The sequence below is a fragment of the Rhopalosiphum maidis genome, chromosome 2 (assembly GCF_003676215.2).
Source record: "Rhopalosiphum maidis isolate BTI-1 chromosome 2, ASM367621v3, whole genome shotgun sequence".
NCBI lineage: Eukaryota > Metazoa > Arthropoda > Insecta > Hemiptera > Aphididae > Rhopalosiphum > Rhopalosiphum maidis.
The window spans coordinates 14,759,747-14,777,534 of record NC_040878.1 but is presented as its reverse complement, the minus strand read 5'-3'; the positions used below and the strand labels follow the sequence as shown (position 1 = coordinate 14,777,534).

The window sequence follows — 17,788 nt, the reverse complement described above, 5'->3', positions numbered from 1 at the left end:
AAAATTCGTTATTAGTTAAACATTTATTTATATATCACTTACATACATAGATATTAGATACCCATTTACCTTAGTATTAAAAACTAGCTTTTTATTAAACGGAGTCTAAAAAAAGAATTTATAACAATACATACATATAAACTCGTCCAATAATTATACATAGCAGAAGTGTGCTTACGAGTGGGAGAGAGAAAGTGATGGTGTCATATCCCACCCTTTGATGCATTTTTTTCAATTTATTACTCATAATTTATTATTAGCATATTTACCGCTGCCACGGGGTGATTTACACTTAAACGTTACCAATCATTATAAATACCTACTAATGATGTTAATAATAATTCAATAAAATACTGAAATATACAAATTCTTCTTACACAAAATTAATGATATATTATTATAATTAACTAGCACCTAACCCCTGCTAGTAAATGTAAGGATACATTCTGTTTTTTCACAACATGGTTTGATAATATTAAGAAATACATACATGCCCCAACATTAAAAAAATCTGAATATATGGTACTGACTACTGATATTATTTTACGTTTGGAAAGATTCAAATTTATAAAGGACGATAAGAATTACAAATAATAAAAACAAATAAAAAAAATATTTTTATTTTAAAATATTTGGTTGACGCAATGATACTTCGTAATCTGTAAACTCTTCGACATAACATAATATCGAATAATATAATGATATCCTTTTTCCGGCTAACAACCGTTCGATTATCACATACCCTACATGTGCGATGGATTATTTACACAAAATACAATCTATATATAACAGGACAATAGCATAATATTATTATTTTTATTTTGTATATTTGTACTTATTTTTTGAAGCGCACACTATATATTATATGGTCGCAGATACATAATTTTTATATCATAATTATAAAATATGTATATATATAGCTCGTACAATTGACGCGACATTTATGGTGTACTAATATTGTCGAGTTCTCGCAATACAAAGGTTTTTTTTTATTATCTTGTTATTTCAATTTTAAATGGCGTAGTAATATAAATTAGATACATATATTATCATATACATATAATATATTATTAGTTGCGTGTGCTGGTCGACGTCGATACAAGGCGGATGCATCGAGTTAAATAATTTGCTCCGAAGTGACAGATTCTTATTGTGTATGTCAATCTTTTGCCAATAAAATAGACTTTGTGTTTTGTAATTTTTACGTGGGACCCGCATAGTATAAAAATTTAAAGTCACGTCGATTCCATCAATACTATTCGTGCCATTGTGTATATGACACGAATTTTATAGTGATTTTTATTATGTAGCTGCCTTTATAATAATTAGACTAGTGTAAAGTATAGCTAGGTGTACATCACAGCGTCGAACGACGATCGTGTTTTTGGATAACTTTTTTTTTTTTATCATCGTCGTCGTATTTATTAATTTTTTATCATCTATACTAAGCGAGGAGATTATGCAGCCACTTGTGTCGACTATGATATAATACGCCAATAAGTATATGCGCAGAGTTTCGCAACGCGTCCAAAGCGAATCGACGTTACGTTATCGATCTGCAATCCTCTCGTATACGCAAATATTTTCTTCATGAAGAGTATATATACATAGGCGTAAAAACATCTATACAATTCATCTAATAAATTGACTGGTACGTACATATATTATACAACGCGATTGTGATAATATAAATATAATATTATATATTTATTTATTATTAATGGTCCCCAGATTTAAATTCCCTAAAAATTTATTTTCAATACAATAATTCTCTTAAAAATTAAACAATTTTTTTTTATAGGCACGCAACTATGCAAATGATAAAAAAAACAGAGGTTTAGTTTTAGGTATTTTTAAATTTCTATATCTTAACAAAACTATCAATAACATAAAAACAAAATACCGAACTTCAGCATCCAAAATAAATAAACAGTAAACCGAAAATAAATGTAATTGCGATATATGTCCGCAATTGATCAATTACTTTTTATTTATTTTAGTCCCGGTAAGACACGGTATCCAATAATTTCTAAGGATAAGTATAGATAAATCATATTCATATATAAAACGATCGACATTTTGTACGGATACTTAAAAACTATTAAAATAAATAATATTAAAACAATATTTCTTGATATAATATTTGGAATTTCTTAATTTACATTAAAAATGTATTCAATTTTTTCATATAATAAACATCAAAAATTAATAAAATTAATTGAAAATGCTAAAAATAATCTAAAAATTAAAAACATAAGTTTTACCTTTAAAATACATTAAATTTTCTTACTTTAAATAAATTATGAACTTGGAAATTTGGAATACATTGTCCTAAAGCACCTAAATATTAATGCATTTTGCATTGAAATTTAGTTCCTAATAAATAAAATACTTGCCTCGTAGATCACTTTTTATAATAATTATTATTCATATTATTAGTAAATTATTATTTGAGCAAGATTGTCACTAAACTGGAGTCCAAGGGGAGCAAATGCGATCCCTATCCCAATATTTTATTGCGCCCCTCATATACTTTCCATGTACAAACATATTAAAATGCTTTTAAAGTTATAACATTTTAATTTTTGTATATTATATAGTATTATCTTACATATTAATAATATATAATATAATATATTAAGATATCGTTTTTGTTTTATTATCTTGAATCATATATAGCACCGGTTCCTAAACTGAATGTGAGGTGCGCCTCCCTTAGGAGACGCGAGCCGCGTGGTAAATATTTACTGTTAACTTATATTGTCATAAAAATAAAAATGTTTGTATATTTAAATACTATAAAGTTGTAATTAAATTTTTTATGGGAGGCGCAATTATTTTTTTTAATTTTTAGGGTGGCGTGAATTAAAAAAGTTTGGGAACTGCTGATATATAGTATATAACCATAGATATTGAAAAAGTAATTAATTTTTTTTTTTGATACAATTAATACTCTTTTTATTTTATCACATAACATGTAAATATGTAATATATGTTAATTAAAATTAAGTGCATCGATAAATATAATATTAAAATATCTTCCCTCCTCCCCCCATTGACCACTATAAAAAAATATTACCTTACTAGTAAAAAAAAGATAGCACTAGATAAACTAGATTAAAAATGACCAAGGTAAATTGAATAGATACCTAACTAAAGTAAGGCCCATGAAGTATATGAACACATTAAACACATTGTGATTTGTATGTACAAAATTCTTCTGAATCGGCAATCACACAATAACAGCTAATTAATAATTTAACAGTAATATTATTGTCAAGCAGTATTATGAGTAACACGGGAGTACCTTGTGACAGAACTTTAAAATTGGATTCGGAGATGGGTCGATAGAATGAGCCTTTGGAGGAATGAAATGTTTCGAGAGAAAAGACACTAGACCTAAATTTTAAGAATACAGAATATCATTTTTTTTTTTTTTTTAAAGTACAAAATATTATTTTTTTTAAGATGACAAATCTGTTGTTCTTACGTTAAATACATTTGTAACGATAATCGTCACATCGGCTATAATCGGTTATAAAAATTGTTCTAACTGTTTAAAAATAAAACGAAATATTGCATATATTTTGTTCAAAACTATTTTGTTAATTTGTTGTTTTAAAACCTCAGGAAAAATATCATTACAGAAAGTGTATACGACATTGATAAGCGTGTGTACGTATATTTTATCTTCAATATAAATCGCCTCGATTAACACCAATCAGCATGTTTATGGTTGTGAACATCGTCAACGCTCTGCGGAGTTCTATAATCGTGCTAACGATCGTATTCGCAGCGTCTTCAGGATCTCATTCAAGAATTGGATTCGATAAATACCATAACCACAAAGAGATGACTAATTATTTAATGGAAATAACTGAAGAATTTTCCAACATTTCATCGCTGTATTCGATTGGCAAGTCAGTTTTAAGTACGTATAACACGTCATGCTATAGTATATGATATTATTAAGATAAGAACCAGAGAAAAACAGTAAAAAAAGTTGTGGATATATGGGCGTACAATATTCAGCAATTGAATTAATCGTTTATTATAATAATGTAATAATTAACTTTCAATATAAAAATCGGATTTTACACCACTTAATTTTAGTATACATACATGTCTTCACGTAATGTCTTCACTATATGTATAAAAAAGACAACTATTTTAATATAATATCGTATTATTATTTATATTTATAATATTGTCTTCGGCGTTTCCCTATAAAGAACGTGAACTGTGGGCCGTCAAATTAACTACTGCAACTGAACTGCTGGGTGTACCAAACATTAAAATTGTCGGGAATATACACGGTAACGAACCCGTAGGAAGAGAAATCATTTTACATCTGATTCAAGTAAGTCATACACATGAGATTATAAATAACTTTAGTTTTTAAATATTAAGAGATTAATATATAAGCACACTATTGAGATGAATCATTTAATATAAGACACTCGTTGTTTCAAAAACACTAACACTTTTGAAAATATTTCTTCTGCATAATTTGATATCGTTACAAAACAATATTATTTACTACTTTTTATTGTTATCGTTTTTTGAGTTTCTTACTCTTTTGAATGACAACATAAATTTTTAATATCACATTTCCTAAACAAAATATTGTTCGAAGTATTATGATTTACAACAATTTCGGATAAATAATAGATACTATATATATATTAATTATAAGTATTTAAAAGGTAAAAGTTTATATAAGAGAAGTAACGGATCAACATTTTATGGTATACACATAGCGGCTGCACTCCACTACATCCGCACTTATTTAAACTTTAAATATTAATAATTCATAAACTATTTAATATTCATCCTTTTTAAAATCAAAATATTACAATAAATTAGTCAACAAAAATATTTTAGTACTTTAATTCAAGTTTGAAAACGAATAATTTAACTCTAATTTCATCTTAAAACTCGTGAGTTCTTTAATAAAATTATAGAACGATGAGCAAGGTAAAAACAAATACCCCATGAAAACAAAGACGGTTAGGTTAGGTTATAAGACGGTATAATTTCAATGTAATTAAATTTTTATTGTAATATTTACGCAATAGTAATTATAAGAAAAATTATAAAAATGTAGATTCAATTTCAAAATTTACGTTTACTGGTTTACTAGTTAGTGTAGCCACGTACCCATCACTACGCACATTTATTGGCTATTGCGTATATATTTAATAATTCAAAGTATAAATTATGTTTATGTTCAAAATCTACAGTATTTATTAGAAAACAATTCGAAAAACAAAGCAATTAACAATCTGTTGCGAACCACCATCATTCACTTGTTGCCGAGCATGAATCCAGACGGATTCGAACTTTCCGAGCCTCAACCTTGTCCTAACGATGGGATGCATATTTCAGGTTCTAGGTAAAAAAAATTTGTTGTTATCATTTACGTTTTTCCACCTAGAAAACTATTGTTGATTTTATTTAATCGACTATACATTATCATATTTATTTATAGAGGAAACGCAAACACTTTTGATTTAAATCGAAATTTTCCGGACATTTTTAATCCACACACAGTGCCACTGCAACCCGAAACCAAAGCAATTATGGGATGGTTAAAATCTGTACCGTTCGTCATGTCTCTAAGCTTACACGGTGGCGCTTTGGTAGCCAATTTCCCTTACGATGGTTCACCGGATTCGGGTGAGTATTATTATTTATTATTTGATAACTAATATATATATATACAAATATACCAATAAAATAATTCGATTCTATTAGCAATTTTGAGTTGAAGATAAGAGTTCTAATAAATAAAGTACCTAAATAAATATCATCATGCTATATATATTATGTTGTACTTGTATCGCCCATGTTATTTAATTTTAATCTATCGATAATAGTTTATAATTCTGAACATATTATAACGTATACACGTAACTATGTAAAAAATTATTTAAAAAACAAAAATATTAATTGTTTCATCACTTATATACCAATGATTCATAGGTACAAAAATATAATAATTATAAAATAAAGTTATAACCAATTTGGTTTTAAGAATTTTAAGACGAGCGCAATCAGTGTTTTCGCCAACATTGATAATATATTCTCTCATATGCATAGAATTTATATAGGTATAAAACTATAAACGTTATTTTATAAATATAATTTTACAAATTCAAATTTTGATTGGTCGCTTTTGAATTTTTAAACAAATATTATTATAAAATAATCTAAAAATAACAATATATATACCTATATTATATCAGGGGTGGCCAATAAGTCAATCGAGACATACGTTCTAGTCGATTGCGACTCGCTTTCGCATATTCTTGAAGTTGTAGATTTTTTTCAAAAAACAAATAAAACATTTTTTTTTTTTATGTAAATTTGTTTATCCCGCGAGTATAAAAATTAGATTTAGAGAAAGGCAATAAATAACCATGAAAAACGAAATTATATACAACATACACTGATATCGAGTAGCTACGTAGCTACATATAGGTATTATAGATACATTGGTTATACATATAGATTAATTAAATAAACATAATAATAATAAGTTAAAAGCAATAATTTGTAATCAAATACATTAAAAAAATACACGTTGTGTAAAAATGTGAAATCAAACAATACTTATTATAAATGTAACACGCAAGCGTATATAAAATATATTTTTGTTTATTGACAACCTTTTTTTTTGTCAATCGCAATAACCTGGAAAAACTCAGAGGTCGATCACAAATCTATTAAAGTTGGCCAACACTGCTATACACGATAAATTTAATTAGATGTATATTTGTATTATTCTATAACAGGTGTAGCCAACTTTAATAGACTTAAGATTAGTATTTCTACGTCGTTATGATCGATCAAAAACAAAAATATATTTTATATTTTTATATACATGCACGTTACACTTTTTATATTAATTTATTTTTTTTAGAATATTAATAAGTAATAACAACGTTTAATTTAATAGTTTTACGTAAAACGTATTTTAATATATTTGATAACAAATTATTACTTTCAACTTATTTTTATTTGTTTTCTGAAAAAAATTTAAGAAAAGACAAAGAATCATGATTGACTTGAATTCATGTAGCGATCGACCTGTTGACCACCCCGCTCACCCCTGCTCTATAATACTAAAGCTTGTACAACATTATAAATATAATTTGTATATAATATATAGGTATATATATGTATATAATGCCGCTTACTTTTCAACAATAACTATTATTTATTTATTTGTAATAATGTTTAATATTGTATAATATTACATTATTACTTGGTCTAACCTCTATTTGATATTTTCGATAAATATAGGTATATATTTTTGCATTTAGATAATAATATTGTCTAATACTCTAATGATTTGATTTGATTATAATCTAATAAATATATGAAATCATACATAATGATATTACCTATATCATATAAGTGTATATTTCAAAATTTTAATTGTGTCATAACATTTTATATGGATGATTTTATCATTTGTATTTTATCATGACAGTACCAGGAAAGCTGCAGAAATTAAACGAAACATTGAAAATCGCCGATGTGTTTGAACTCTACAAAATATTTAGAAATGGTAAAAATATCAAAATGAAATTTTTAATATGAATGCATATTTTACGCACATGAACCTGTATGTAGAATCTCATCACGTCACAAAAATTGTCATTAGGGCGCTTAAAAAAAAAAGTCACGACCAATAATAATATACTCAAACATCATATTATGTATAATGTTACGCTATGTGATCAAATTATTTATAAATATTTATTGTGTATAGTATATACTATGGCTTAAAATATTAATATTATATCGCTGATTGACTAACTAATTCTATTATTAATTGTACAAAGATACATCTATACGTTATCTAAACTCTATAAAGCATAAATTCGTGTTTATAGTAATTAAATGTGCAATATCAGCCCGTAATAACTAATTCAACATTTTTTAGGAGATCAACATGACATAATATTATTATAATAATCAATACCTAATCAATGAAATAATATAACAAAAATTCATATTTTTTATTAAGTTGTTTAGCATGTGTAAATAATTTAATACCACGGTTTTTAAGTGTCTAATTAATTATTTTCACTATTTTAAATTTTAGATCCTAGTTACAACCATAATAGCAAGAATACGGAAAGTTTAACACCAGACGATGACATATTTCGATTTTTAGCTAAACAATATGCCGAGTTGCACCCGACTATGCATAACGGTCTAAGCTGTGGAGATGACTATATAAAATTCAAAGATGGCATAACAAATGGAGCTGCTTGGTATCAAGTAATAGGTAGGTATGTTTTTTAAAACTTCATGTCTTATAAATGTAAACTACGAAAACTATGATATATTAAGAATTGGTACTCCACATCTTTATGGATCACGCAGTATATCGTATATTACGTGTTAATTTGTTAGGTATGCATATTAATACTATGTATAATTATAATACTTAAACGACATTATGCATTATCTCACTATATTGTATAAAAATAAACTGTAGTTTTCATTATAAGTAAAATAAATTCAATACATCTTTCCACAGGAAGCATGCAAGATTACAATTACGTATGGCATGGATGTATGGAAATCACTTTGGAAATGTCTTGTTGCAAGTATCCACCAGCCTCGTTTTTGAAATCTCATTGGGAAGATCATTTAAAGGTAACATACAATTATTACAAAATTCCAACTATTGATCAAATTATATGTAATACACGTATTTTTAAAGAATTATATTTTATATATCACTATATAATATTATAACTTTTATGATAATTTATAGTACTCGTAAAAATAATAGGTATTATGGTAATAATAAATCTAGTTTTATTATGTGTTTTAGATATTTTATATTTTCTTATATTTTCTTTTTATAGATATCAGTCTCATATAATCATGTCTAGATAAAAACGAATAATATGTAATGTCTTTATAATACTCGTAATTACAAATTATTTGTTTGATTTGGTTTAATTTGATTTTAGCCACTTTTGACATGGATGCAACAAGCGCACAGAGGCATTAAGGGTATCGTCACGGACGGAATAACTGGAAAACCCATACCAAACGCCATTGTTAGCATTACAGATCGTGAAAATTATGTCAACACGACCGTAAACGGAGAATACTGGAAAATACTACTTTCCGGTGTATACAAGTTACGCGTGAGTATTTTATATAAGTAAAAGATCTATAATATTATGTTTAATATATTACAATGTGCAATAAAATAAAAATCTAAATCTACCGAAACACACTGTACGTCAATTTAATTGTGGTATTAGTTTAAGTGGCACTCATATAGTAGGAAAAAAGAGGAACTGCAAGCTTGAAAAAGTTTGCATCGATCGGTGCAATCTTGCATCTCTTAGTTTAACCCTTTAAAAAGTAAATCATGTCAACTATTTTTATTCAAGTTGTTATAGTTAAAGATAAGTTAATGAATTGAGGATTTATACCTTTTTAAAGTAGTTACTATAATAACCACCGTTTATTTAGTACTAAACTCGAGTGGTTTATATATTAATAACCAACCATTTACTACTTTGTTATTTATGTTACTAAAATAAATACATTTTTTCGTGATACTTTTTAAAAAATACGCCATTAAAAAATAATCTATAAGTACAGCAAAAAAAAACAATGATTGAATTCGAATTCTTAATTTAATTTAATTACTTTTTAATAACTTATCATATTGCCTAGAAAAAAATGTATATAACTTTGGTGTCTAGTAGTTCTTGTACTAAAATAAATCTAAAACAACTGTAGTGAACAATTTATTTAAATTATCATATTTTTTTTTTATAATTTCTTTTTAAAATGTATTTAAAAAAATAAACACTGATCTGTTCTTCAGTATAAATAACTATATTATAATAATATACTACCACTTATTGAACCTGGGCAGGTGAAAGCGATCGGATACGACGAGAAAATCGTCCGAGTGAAGGTGCCGGAGGAACGCGAGTATCGGGAGCAAGGGCCTCGGCCACAATTGGTGAATGTCCAGTTGAAACCAACGAAGAAGAAAACGATAGCTGACAGCAGCAGCACCGTAAGTGATAGCGATCACTACAACACTTATTGGGTGTCAGACGGTGATCGACATGGCGCGACGGATCGGGCGGCGGCGGCGACGTCTCCCGATAATGATGTCGTACTTCTCGGTGCGGATCAGCCTTTGGATGGCGTACATGAATCGTCCATCGACAAACATTTATTATTGGAGGTCGATGAGGAGGTCGAGGACGACGACGATAACAATGACGAATACTCCGATCATAATGGTAAAAGATACGACATCATTCGGCTGCAATCGATGCGACCGCCGTTGCCCGTTCAGTCATCGTCCTCTCATTCCAGTAACAATTTTCCACCTCGCGTAACCAGCGTGGTAACAACGCTGTCGTTGTGCTTATTGCGGTTCTCGTATTTCAATGTACACGTGTTCTTGTAATCGCCGTGATTGATGATTACGATTTTAGCTTAACTTGCATTGTATTATCATAATATCATCATTTATCGTATTCTTAGGTGTATTGACATTTAACTAAGTACACAAATTAGTATAACGCTATTTATACAAATTTTAGCTAATAGTTACAACACTAGGTGGCGGCGAACCTGTAGCTTAATGCCGTAATCATGCAATTAACTTCGCGGGCAAACGCACAGTTAAAAATTTCGGGTTTACAATAATGTGTCCAATATTCATCCATCGTTTTCAAATGTATTATACCTGATGATTATTTTAACGTAAGACAATCGCATTAATTTAAAAACTATTTAAATTTTTGAAAATATTTTTTTTTACATAATTTCAAATCTGTAAAAACTATACCTATAATTAATACATAATATAGTTCATTATTTATTAATGAATCATCAGGTTATAATAATACAGCTTAAAATAATCATTCTTATCCATTTAAACTAATACTCATTATTTTAGAAGACTAACGCTTTTGAAAATATATTTAACATAATTTCAAGTGGTTATTTAAATAAGCCAATATTTGAAAAAAAAATATGATATTTTTATAATTTTTTATTGTATAGTAGCTTTTAAGGTTTTTAACTTTTTAAACGACAACATGCATTTTTATTTTATATTTCTAAGCAGAATATACTTATAAGTTATAACTTATGAGTACCTATTTAAAATATAAATGTGCAAAGTAGGAGACATTTATATGAGAGGGTGCCCTTCCACTCCACTTATCTAAACTTTAAATACTTATTACTCATAAGCTATTCGTCCAAAATTCGATTTTTATGTATTGAAGTACTTAACAAAAAAGTTTGCTTTGCAAAATAAATTAAGTATGTATGATGTCCTTGTCATTAACTGAAGTAAAAAAACTTAAAAATATTATAACATATAAAGAAACAGTAATAAATATATTTTTCGTCAATAATTGTTTATAATTATTTAAATGTATATAAAAATTTGTTTTTTTTAAATAATTGTACATATCAAAATTTAATAATTATTAAAGTTTTTACTTTTTTTAAGATAACATACATTTCTAATTTCATATTTCAAAGTAGAACAATAAATGTAATATTTTGTTATGTATAAAGTATAAATTAAATTTCGGACGAATAGTTATTGTGTTATTATAGGTATCTAGCAAAATGTTGGTCAACTACTCCACTTGTCCACTTGTATAAGCTTAAAATACCTATAAGGCTACCTATAACCATAGTTTAAGTCATGTACTACTTGTTAAAAATGTACATAAGAATATTATAATATTATAGGTATATTAGGTAAATCGAAATTGATTATTTTTTTTTCATATCATTATATATTGTTTCGCTTTATAACATTGACACGGGTGTCGGGTGTCAATTATTCATTTAAGAAAATGTACTTTTTATAAAAGTTGTATTATTTTTAGTGGGTTTATAAGATAAGATATACGGGCGTATACACATCTATACTATCTCGAGTATCGCCTGTACAATATTATTCTATAAATACATCCCTTCGACTATATATATATTTATGTTATTGTATTCTATTGTCAGCCTTCATTATGTTATTATCTGTGCACTGTATATACAATAACAACTTGAAATATTTAGGTAAATTGTATATGACATAGTAATATTTTATATTTACTAATAATACTATAAGATTTTTCTAGTGAAATATTCCGTCTCCCGTGTATGTTTTTGTTTTCAAGCTGTATGAATATTGAACTATAACTTTTCATATGTATATATATTTTTTACTTTATATAAAATAACGTAGGTTATACGTTTAATCATCTGATGATTGATATATTATTGTGTACATTGAATGTCCATATTATTATGTCCATGGTATTTGTATAGCTTATGCAGCATTCATATAGAATAATAAGTATAATATACAAAATGTTTTAAACTGCTCGCACTTTAAAACTATTTTTTGACTATTCCGAACTATTCGATTACAATATTTGTAATATTTATATTTTATTATACTAATAATTAATAAATAATAATATAATTATATTAATTAAATCATGTTTGTGTATGTGTTGATCTAACGGTCATATTGTTTATTAATCTGGTGGTGGAAATCTATTCAGTATTATCAAAATTGTTCATTGCAATAAAACCGAAATGGCGAAATGTATATTCATCATAATAATAATATATTATTATAAATTTATAATATTATACGTATCATAATTTATCGTTTCACTATTTCAGGCATCAACATATTATAACGCTGGCAGTATTATAATATTAACTGTTATTCGTATAATATATTTAATGGTCTTGTGATTTTCACTATTTGTACGATTTTCTAATGATCAATATGTATATAAATATAATAATAATATACATATACATATAGTAGATTTATTTATGAGATTTCTATTGTTATTATCGGCGAAAAAATATTGAATGACGGTTTGTATAGGCTGATTGGTGTTATTTTACGATGCAGTAACGTACCTATATACTTAGCCGTTCTATATGAATTACGTATGAAAAACACGTTATGAGAAATACAATTTTTAAAAATCCGAGGAAGAAACTGCTGTATAAAATGTTTGGAGTGTATCTTGGCATAGAGAGAATTTGCTACTTTAATTAACGTGTCATCGCGACACAAAAATTGTTTAATAGTCATCGCTAATACATATTTTAGACTATAGTTTTACATCCTTTAACCTAATCAATTTTACTGAATGTACTTTATCTTAATAAAATTGTAAAACTTAGTGTGCAAATAAACTATACAATTTATTTTGAGTCAACATAAATTAAATATAATCTGAAACAAATAAATAATAATAATGTTATCAGAAGGAAAATAATAAAATTTTAGGAATTAAAAACTGTACGAATTAACACTGAAACTGTTCGCCGGCTGTGCGAGCATGCTTGGGCTACATTTTGATACAATAATAGTATTAAATAATTCGCAGTTTTCTTCGAAACTAGAAAAAATATAAAAAACAGGAGATTAATGAAATTAGAATGTCGAAACGTCGATATTTTAAGAAAAATAAACTTTAAAAAATGGCTACCTTCAAATTTATTTTAAATTATTAAATAAAAAAATATATTTTTAAACTTTTTAACAAAACATTAAAATAAATTAAAACATAAAATATGTGTAGTTCTTGTCCCCATATTAATCTTATTAAAACAGTTAATAAATAACCACTGACCAGAGGTCTTAGTCGTCAAAATGTCTACGTCCTCTATGGTTATTCATTTTTAGATATAAAGAAATATCGAAAGAATATTGAGATAGAGATGTGGAAATCAATGCTTATCGAAAATTGATTATTTTTGAAAAATAATATGTAAAAACAAATTTGAAATGTGTATAACTAAAGTCTAGGACCTAGGTTTGCATTGTTTATCCCAAAAAAATAATAAAGCTTAAATTATAATTATCAGATATTTATTCTCTAGTTTATGTTAATAGTAATACATTTTGAATACCTAATAAATAAAATGTTATAATTTCTAATCAACAACAGTAACTTAATTATAACAGTTGTTAAGTCTTATTATAAGACCTCTGAATAAGCTTGAAAACAAGATATATACAAATCTAAATTAATTAGACAAAAAGCATTATGTATATTAAATTTTTATCTAGTAGTTTTGAATATAATATATTATATGTTAAAAAGAAGCTGTACAATTAATTAACAATGAAATAACCGAAAAAAAATTATAATAGTAATTTACTAAAATACAAATGAAAATAATAACATTATTTACATAAATATCCATAGTATCTTTCTCCAAATGGTGTTAAGCAAATACAAGTCATCATTTTTAAATATGTCATTAATTAACAAAATGTAATTAATAATTACTTATGAGCAAGCAATACAAATCAAAAAGTAATTAATATAAATAACAAAGTTGTCCAATGGCAAAGTATATTCTCTAAAAGAGAAAAAAATACTCTTTATACTTACATTGAACTAGGACTAAGAGTTAAAACGCCCGTTACTATAACAGTATTTGTGCTAATACCATTACATTACGGATGACAAAACATTAAAATTGATTGTTCAACCAGACTACCAAATATTGTATCATACAACTCATTAAAACCTAGGTTGAGTAGCACTAACTACTTTAGATGCTTTCATCTTGTTAACCGATGCAAGCAAATCATCCATACTGATAGGCCTCAACATATTAATATTGCCTGTATTGATTGGATTGGAGTTCAAAGTACTATAAGAAAAAAACATATTAACAATTTAGTAATTAACTTACTAATCAAACAGAAAATCGTTTAAAACATTTTTAATCACCATTTTTTGAGTTCTTCTTCTTTGATCAAGTCTTTGATGCGGAATAATGATGCAATGCGACACAATTCTTGAAGGTCAGAGCCAGAAAACCCGCTTGTTGTTATGGCTAACTGATGTAAATCTACATTATCAGCACATTGTTCAGTATTCAAAACTAAAGTCAGTATTTCTTTTCTTTGTTGTTCACCCTAAAAATTATTAATACAATTTTCATCATATAATAATTTAAGTGATAAATTACAATAATCCAATACTTAATCTCCAAGGATGATAACAAGTTATAAATAATATCTTTAAAAAGTATACATATTTACCGGTAATGATATTTCAAAGGTGGCTGGCATCCTTCTCAGTATGGCAGGATCTAAGTCTTTAGGTCTATTTGTGGCACCCATTACAATCACAGTATTTTCTGGATCAGTTGATAAACCATCCCATAACATCATAAACTGAGCTTTCATCATAGCTGTTGCTTCGTGATCATGCTGTGTTCTAGATCTCAAAAAAGAATCTGAAAAAAGTATAGTATGAAATATCTATTAATAAAAATAGACTATAAAAGGAATGTAATATTTAAGATAGATTAATAAGATTATTATTTTAGTGATATATAAAAGACTGAGCTAAACAATAATATTTATTATTTATTAATCATAAGAAATAATAAACTGATCACAAAAGTTAAACATCAACTGACAATAGCATATTTATCTCATAATAATATTAGCTATTTAAATTCCCTTAACTAAGTATACTTCTTAAAATAAATTAAAATTAGAAATTTTAAGGATGCAACTGAAATGTCTTAGCTTGACATTAGTTGTCCCAGTGTATATATGTCATAGAACACATTGTGGTCTTAATAATCGCATTTTAATTTTCAAGAATAAAAAACATTGTTTTATACATTTTTATTAATTTCATTAAAAAAAATTAATATTTCATAAAAAAATAAAGACTGTTAAAAAAAGTTACTTCTTAACACACCAAAAGGATAATATTTAAGAAAATATAAAAATGTACAAGAACATTATAAGACTATTTTCAATAATATTTGATAAAAAATAAATTGAATATCAATGATTAAAAATTAAAATTAATATGTTTTAATAATGATATAAAAAAATTGCAGACATTTTTACCATGGTGCAATTACTGACGGTTTAAGTCAATATGTATTAAATCTAAATGCATAGCCACACTTAGTAATATTACTTAAAGATATTGAAGATACTTTCTGATAACTAATATAAAATAATTGATAAAAAAATCAAATTACCAATTTCATCGATAAATATTATGCAAGGCTGAAGCTTTTGAGCCAAACTAAACACGGCCCCAGCTAACTTTTGACTTTCACCATACCATTTATCAGTGAGTAATGACACATCCAGATATAAAAAATTCATTCCTGCTTCCCTGGCAGTTGCTTTAGCAATCATTGTCTTTCCACAGCCTGGAGGTCCATGAAGTAAAACTCCTAAACAAAGGAATATAAGAATTAAAAATTGAAATAATAAATACTCAATAAAAAATATACCTTTTGGCGGTTTTGTTAAAACTGAGTTCCTAAGCAGTTCTTTTCTTTGCACTGGAAATATAACAGTTTCTTTAATTTCATCTATTACTTGACTAAGTCCAGCAATGTTATTCCAGGAAACAGTGATATCATATGGATTGACCAAGTGACTGGCAATCATCAACTCATGGTCAGTTAACTGTAATCAAACATAAATTCAACAACATAACTCATTATACCTTATTCAATGACTTAAACTTACATTTTTCACCTTATGAAGACCCAAACTTCTGAGTTTGCTAAGTGCCTAGAATATACAAAAATAATCACACATCTATATTAAACATTAAAACAAGGTTAACTCACAGTCTCCTTAGATCTTTTTTTTTGCTGATTAGTTGGATCAATCTGTCCAATCAACCATTTCGTACCAAAATAAGCACACGTTGATAACAAAGTCATACGTATAACTAACGATATAACTTCATTTCTGTTCATTTCCATTTTACTACAGTAGGTATTCACAAAAATATATTATTTAGAACTTTAGAAAAATGTTAATTCAGACAAGTATTTTGGAATTTTTCGTTTGTTGAATTAAATAACTGTTTAATTCGTAAAAAAAAAACAAATGAATATTTGACAGAACCGATGAACAGTATGTAAGAGAATTCAGTACAAAGTATTAAGGCATTTTAAAATGATCAAACTTTTTTAAAATAAAAACTTTAAACTACCAAAATTAAAAATTATGACCGTATCAGCTAGGTTCATAACCTAAAATGGTTTATCAAAATGTTTTGAGGTTCCCTTTGACCAGGTCAATGGTATATACCAATTATCAATGAATAAAACGTCATGAACGTCAAGAACAAGTTACAAGATTTAAATATTATGATCAGGGGCGTCATTTGGGGTATCGCAGGGTATAATATATTAGTGGCCCTATTCCTGTACTATTTAGGCCTTGGACTGCCTGCCCTGCCTCAATTTTAGGCTGCACCGGTACAGCCTAAAATGAAATAAACTAATCAATATACTATGATAATAATTATTGAAAAAATGTATAAATAATATATTATTTTAACATTTAGTATTGTAAGATTATAATCACGGATCAAAATTAAAAAATATATTTATCTCTGTCTTATTAACTTCTTAAAATTAGTAAAAATCAACCTCACGTTTAAAAAGTGTTTTTAAATATCTGTGGGATAAACAACCAATGTTAATAAAAATCCGAAATTTTTTACCAATTAATAATAATTATTATTTGAGTTTATTAGGTACTATTAGTTACTCTCAGGATTTCAGATTTCGGATTTCATTTCTCAAGATTTATCTGTAAATCCTAAGTCAGGGGTCGCCAATCAGTCAATTGTGATCAACTGGTCGATCTTTTCTAGAAATATAAGTCATTCGTTGAAGCTTAGATATTTTTTTTGCTCGTCAAACAAATTTC

At 26.7% G+C, this 17,788-nt stretch overlaps 2 protein-coding genes and 1 long non-coding RNA gene across 6 annotated transcripts; 1 reads left to right on the top strand and 2 right to left on the bottom strand.

Moving 5' to 3' along the window:
- The first annotated feature begins 1,083 nt into the window (after positions 1 to 1,083).
- LOC113554587 (carboxypeptidase D-like) lies at positions 1,084 to 12,821 on the top strand. 4 transcript variants are annotated; one of them, XM_026958500.1, is made up of 11 exons: positions 1,084 to 1,651; positions 3,631 to 3,931; positions 4,233 to 4,360; positions 5,244 to 5,395; positions 5,492 to 5,679; positions 7,499 to 7,576; positions 8,117 to 8,302; positions 8,558 to 8,676; positions 9,000 to 9,179; positions 9,926 to 10,072; positions 12,724 to 12,821. In XM_026958500.1, exons 2-11 carry the CDS (start codon positions 3,727 to 3,729, stop codon positions 12,796 to 12,798), a joined length of 1,458 nt encoding a protein of 485 aa, XP_026814301.1. In that variant the 5' UTR covers positions 1,084 to 1,651; positions 3,631 to 3,726; the 3' UTR covers positions 12,799 to 12,821. The 4 variants fall into 4 exon arrangements, with proteins under 4 accessions (XP_026814301.1, XP_026814299.1, XP_026814298.1 ...); XM_026958498.1 differs by lacking the exon at positions 12,724 to 12,821 and having other exon boundaries at positions 3,648 to 3,931; positions 9,926 to 10,847; XM_026958497.1 differs by lacking the exon at positions 12,724 to 12,821 and having other exon boundaries at positions 9,926 to 10,847.
- LOC113554589 lies at positions 5,224 to 6,524 on the bottom strand. Its single transcript, XR_003405284.1, has 2 exons — positions 6,235 to 6,524; positions 5,224 to 5,391 (listed from the first exon to the last, which is right to left on the bottom strand). It is a non-coding gene; the product is annotated as an uncharacterized LOC113554589 (long non-coding RNA).
- Positions 12,822 to 14,594: 1,773 nt separating the features above from the next.
- LOC113552889 (ATPase family AAA domain-containing protein 1-B-like) lies at positions 14,595 to 16,830 on the bottom strand. The gene is made up of 7 exons (XM_026955893.1): positions 16,693 to 16,830; positions 16,589 to 16,633; positions 16,348 to 16,525; positions 16,087 to 16,287; positions 15,122 to 15,318; positions 14,808 to 14,995; positions 14,595 to 14,727 (listed from the first exon to the last, which is right to left on the bottom strand). The coding sequence occupies exons 1-7, from the start codon at positions 16,828 to 16,830 to the stop codon at positions 14,595 to 14,597; spliced, it is 1,080 nt and encodes a 359-aa protein (XP_026811694.1).
- Between the last annotated feature and the right edge of the window lie 958 nt (positions 16,831 to 17,788).

What these genes read in the sequence shown, in the direction of transcription:
- LOC113554587 (XM_026958498.1), top strand. Translation starts at nt 3,727, where the DNA reads ATGTTTATGGTTGTGAACATCGTCAACGCTCTGCGGAGTTCTATAATC. An exon ending in GATTGGCAAGTCAGTTTTAA is followed by an intron (nt 3,932 to 4,232) that starts GTACGTATAACA and finishes TTCCCTATAAAG; the next exon opens with AACGTGAACTGTGGGCCGTC. An exon ending in ATGCATATTTCAGGTTCTAG is followed by an intron (nt 5,396 to 5,491) that starts GTAAAAAAAATT and finishes ATTTATTTATAG; the next exon opens with AGGAAACGCAAACACTTTTG.
- LOC113552889 (XM_026955893.1), bottom strand. Translation starts at nt 16,830, where the DNA reads ATGGAAATGAACAGAAATGAAGTTATATCGTTAGTTATACGTATGACT. An exon ending in TTTAACAAAACCGCCAAAAG is followed by an intron (nt 16,288 to 16,347) that starts GTATATTTTTTA and finishes TCCTTTGTTTAG; the next exon opens with GAGTTTTACTTCATGGACCT. An exon ending in AATATTTATCGATGAAATTG is followed by an intron (nt 15,319 to 16,086) that starts GTAATTTGATTT and finishes TACTTTTTTCAG; the next exon opens with ATTCTTTTTTGAGATCTAGA.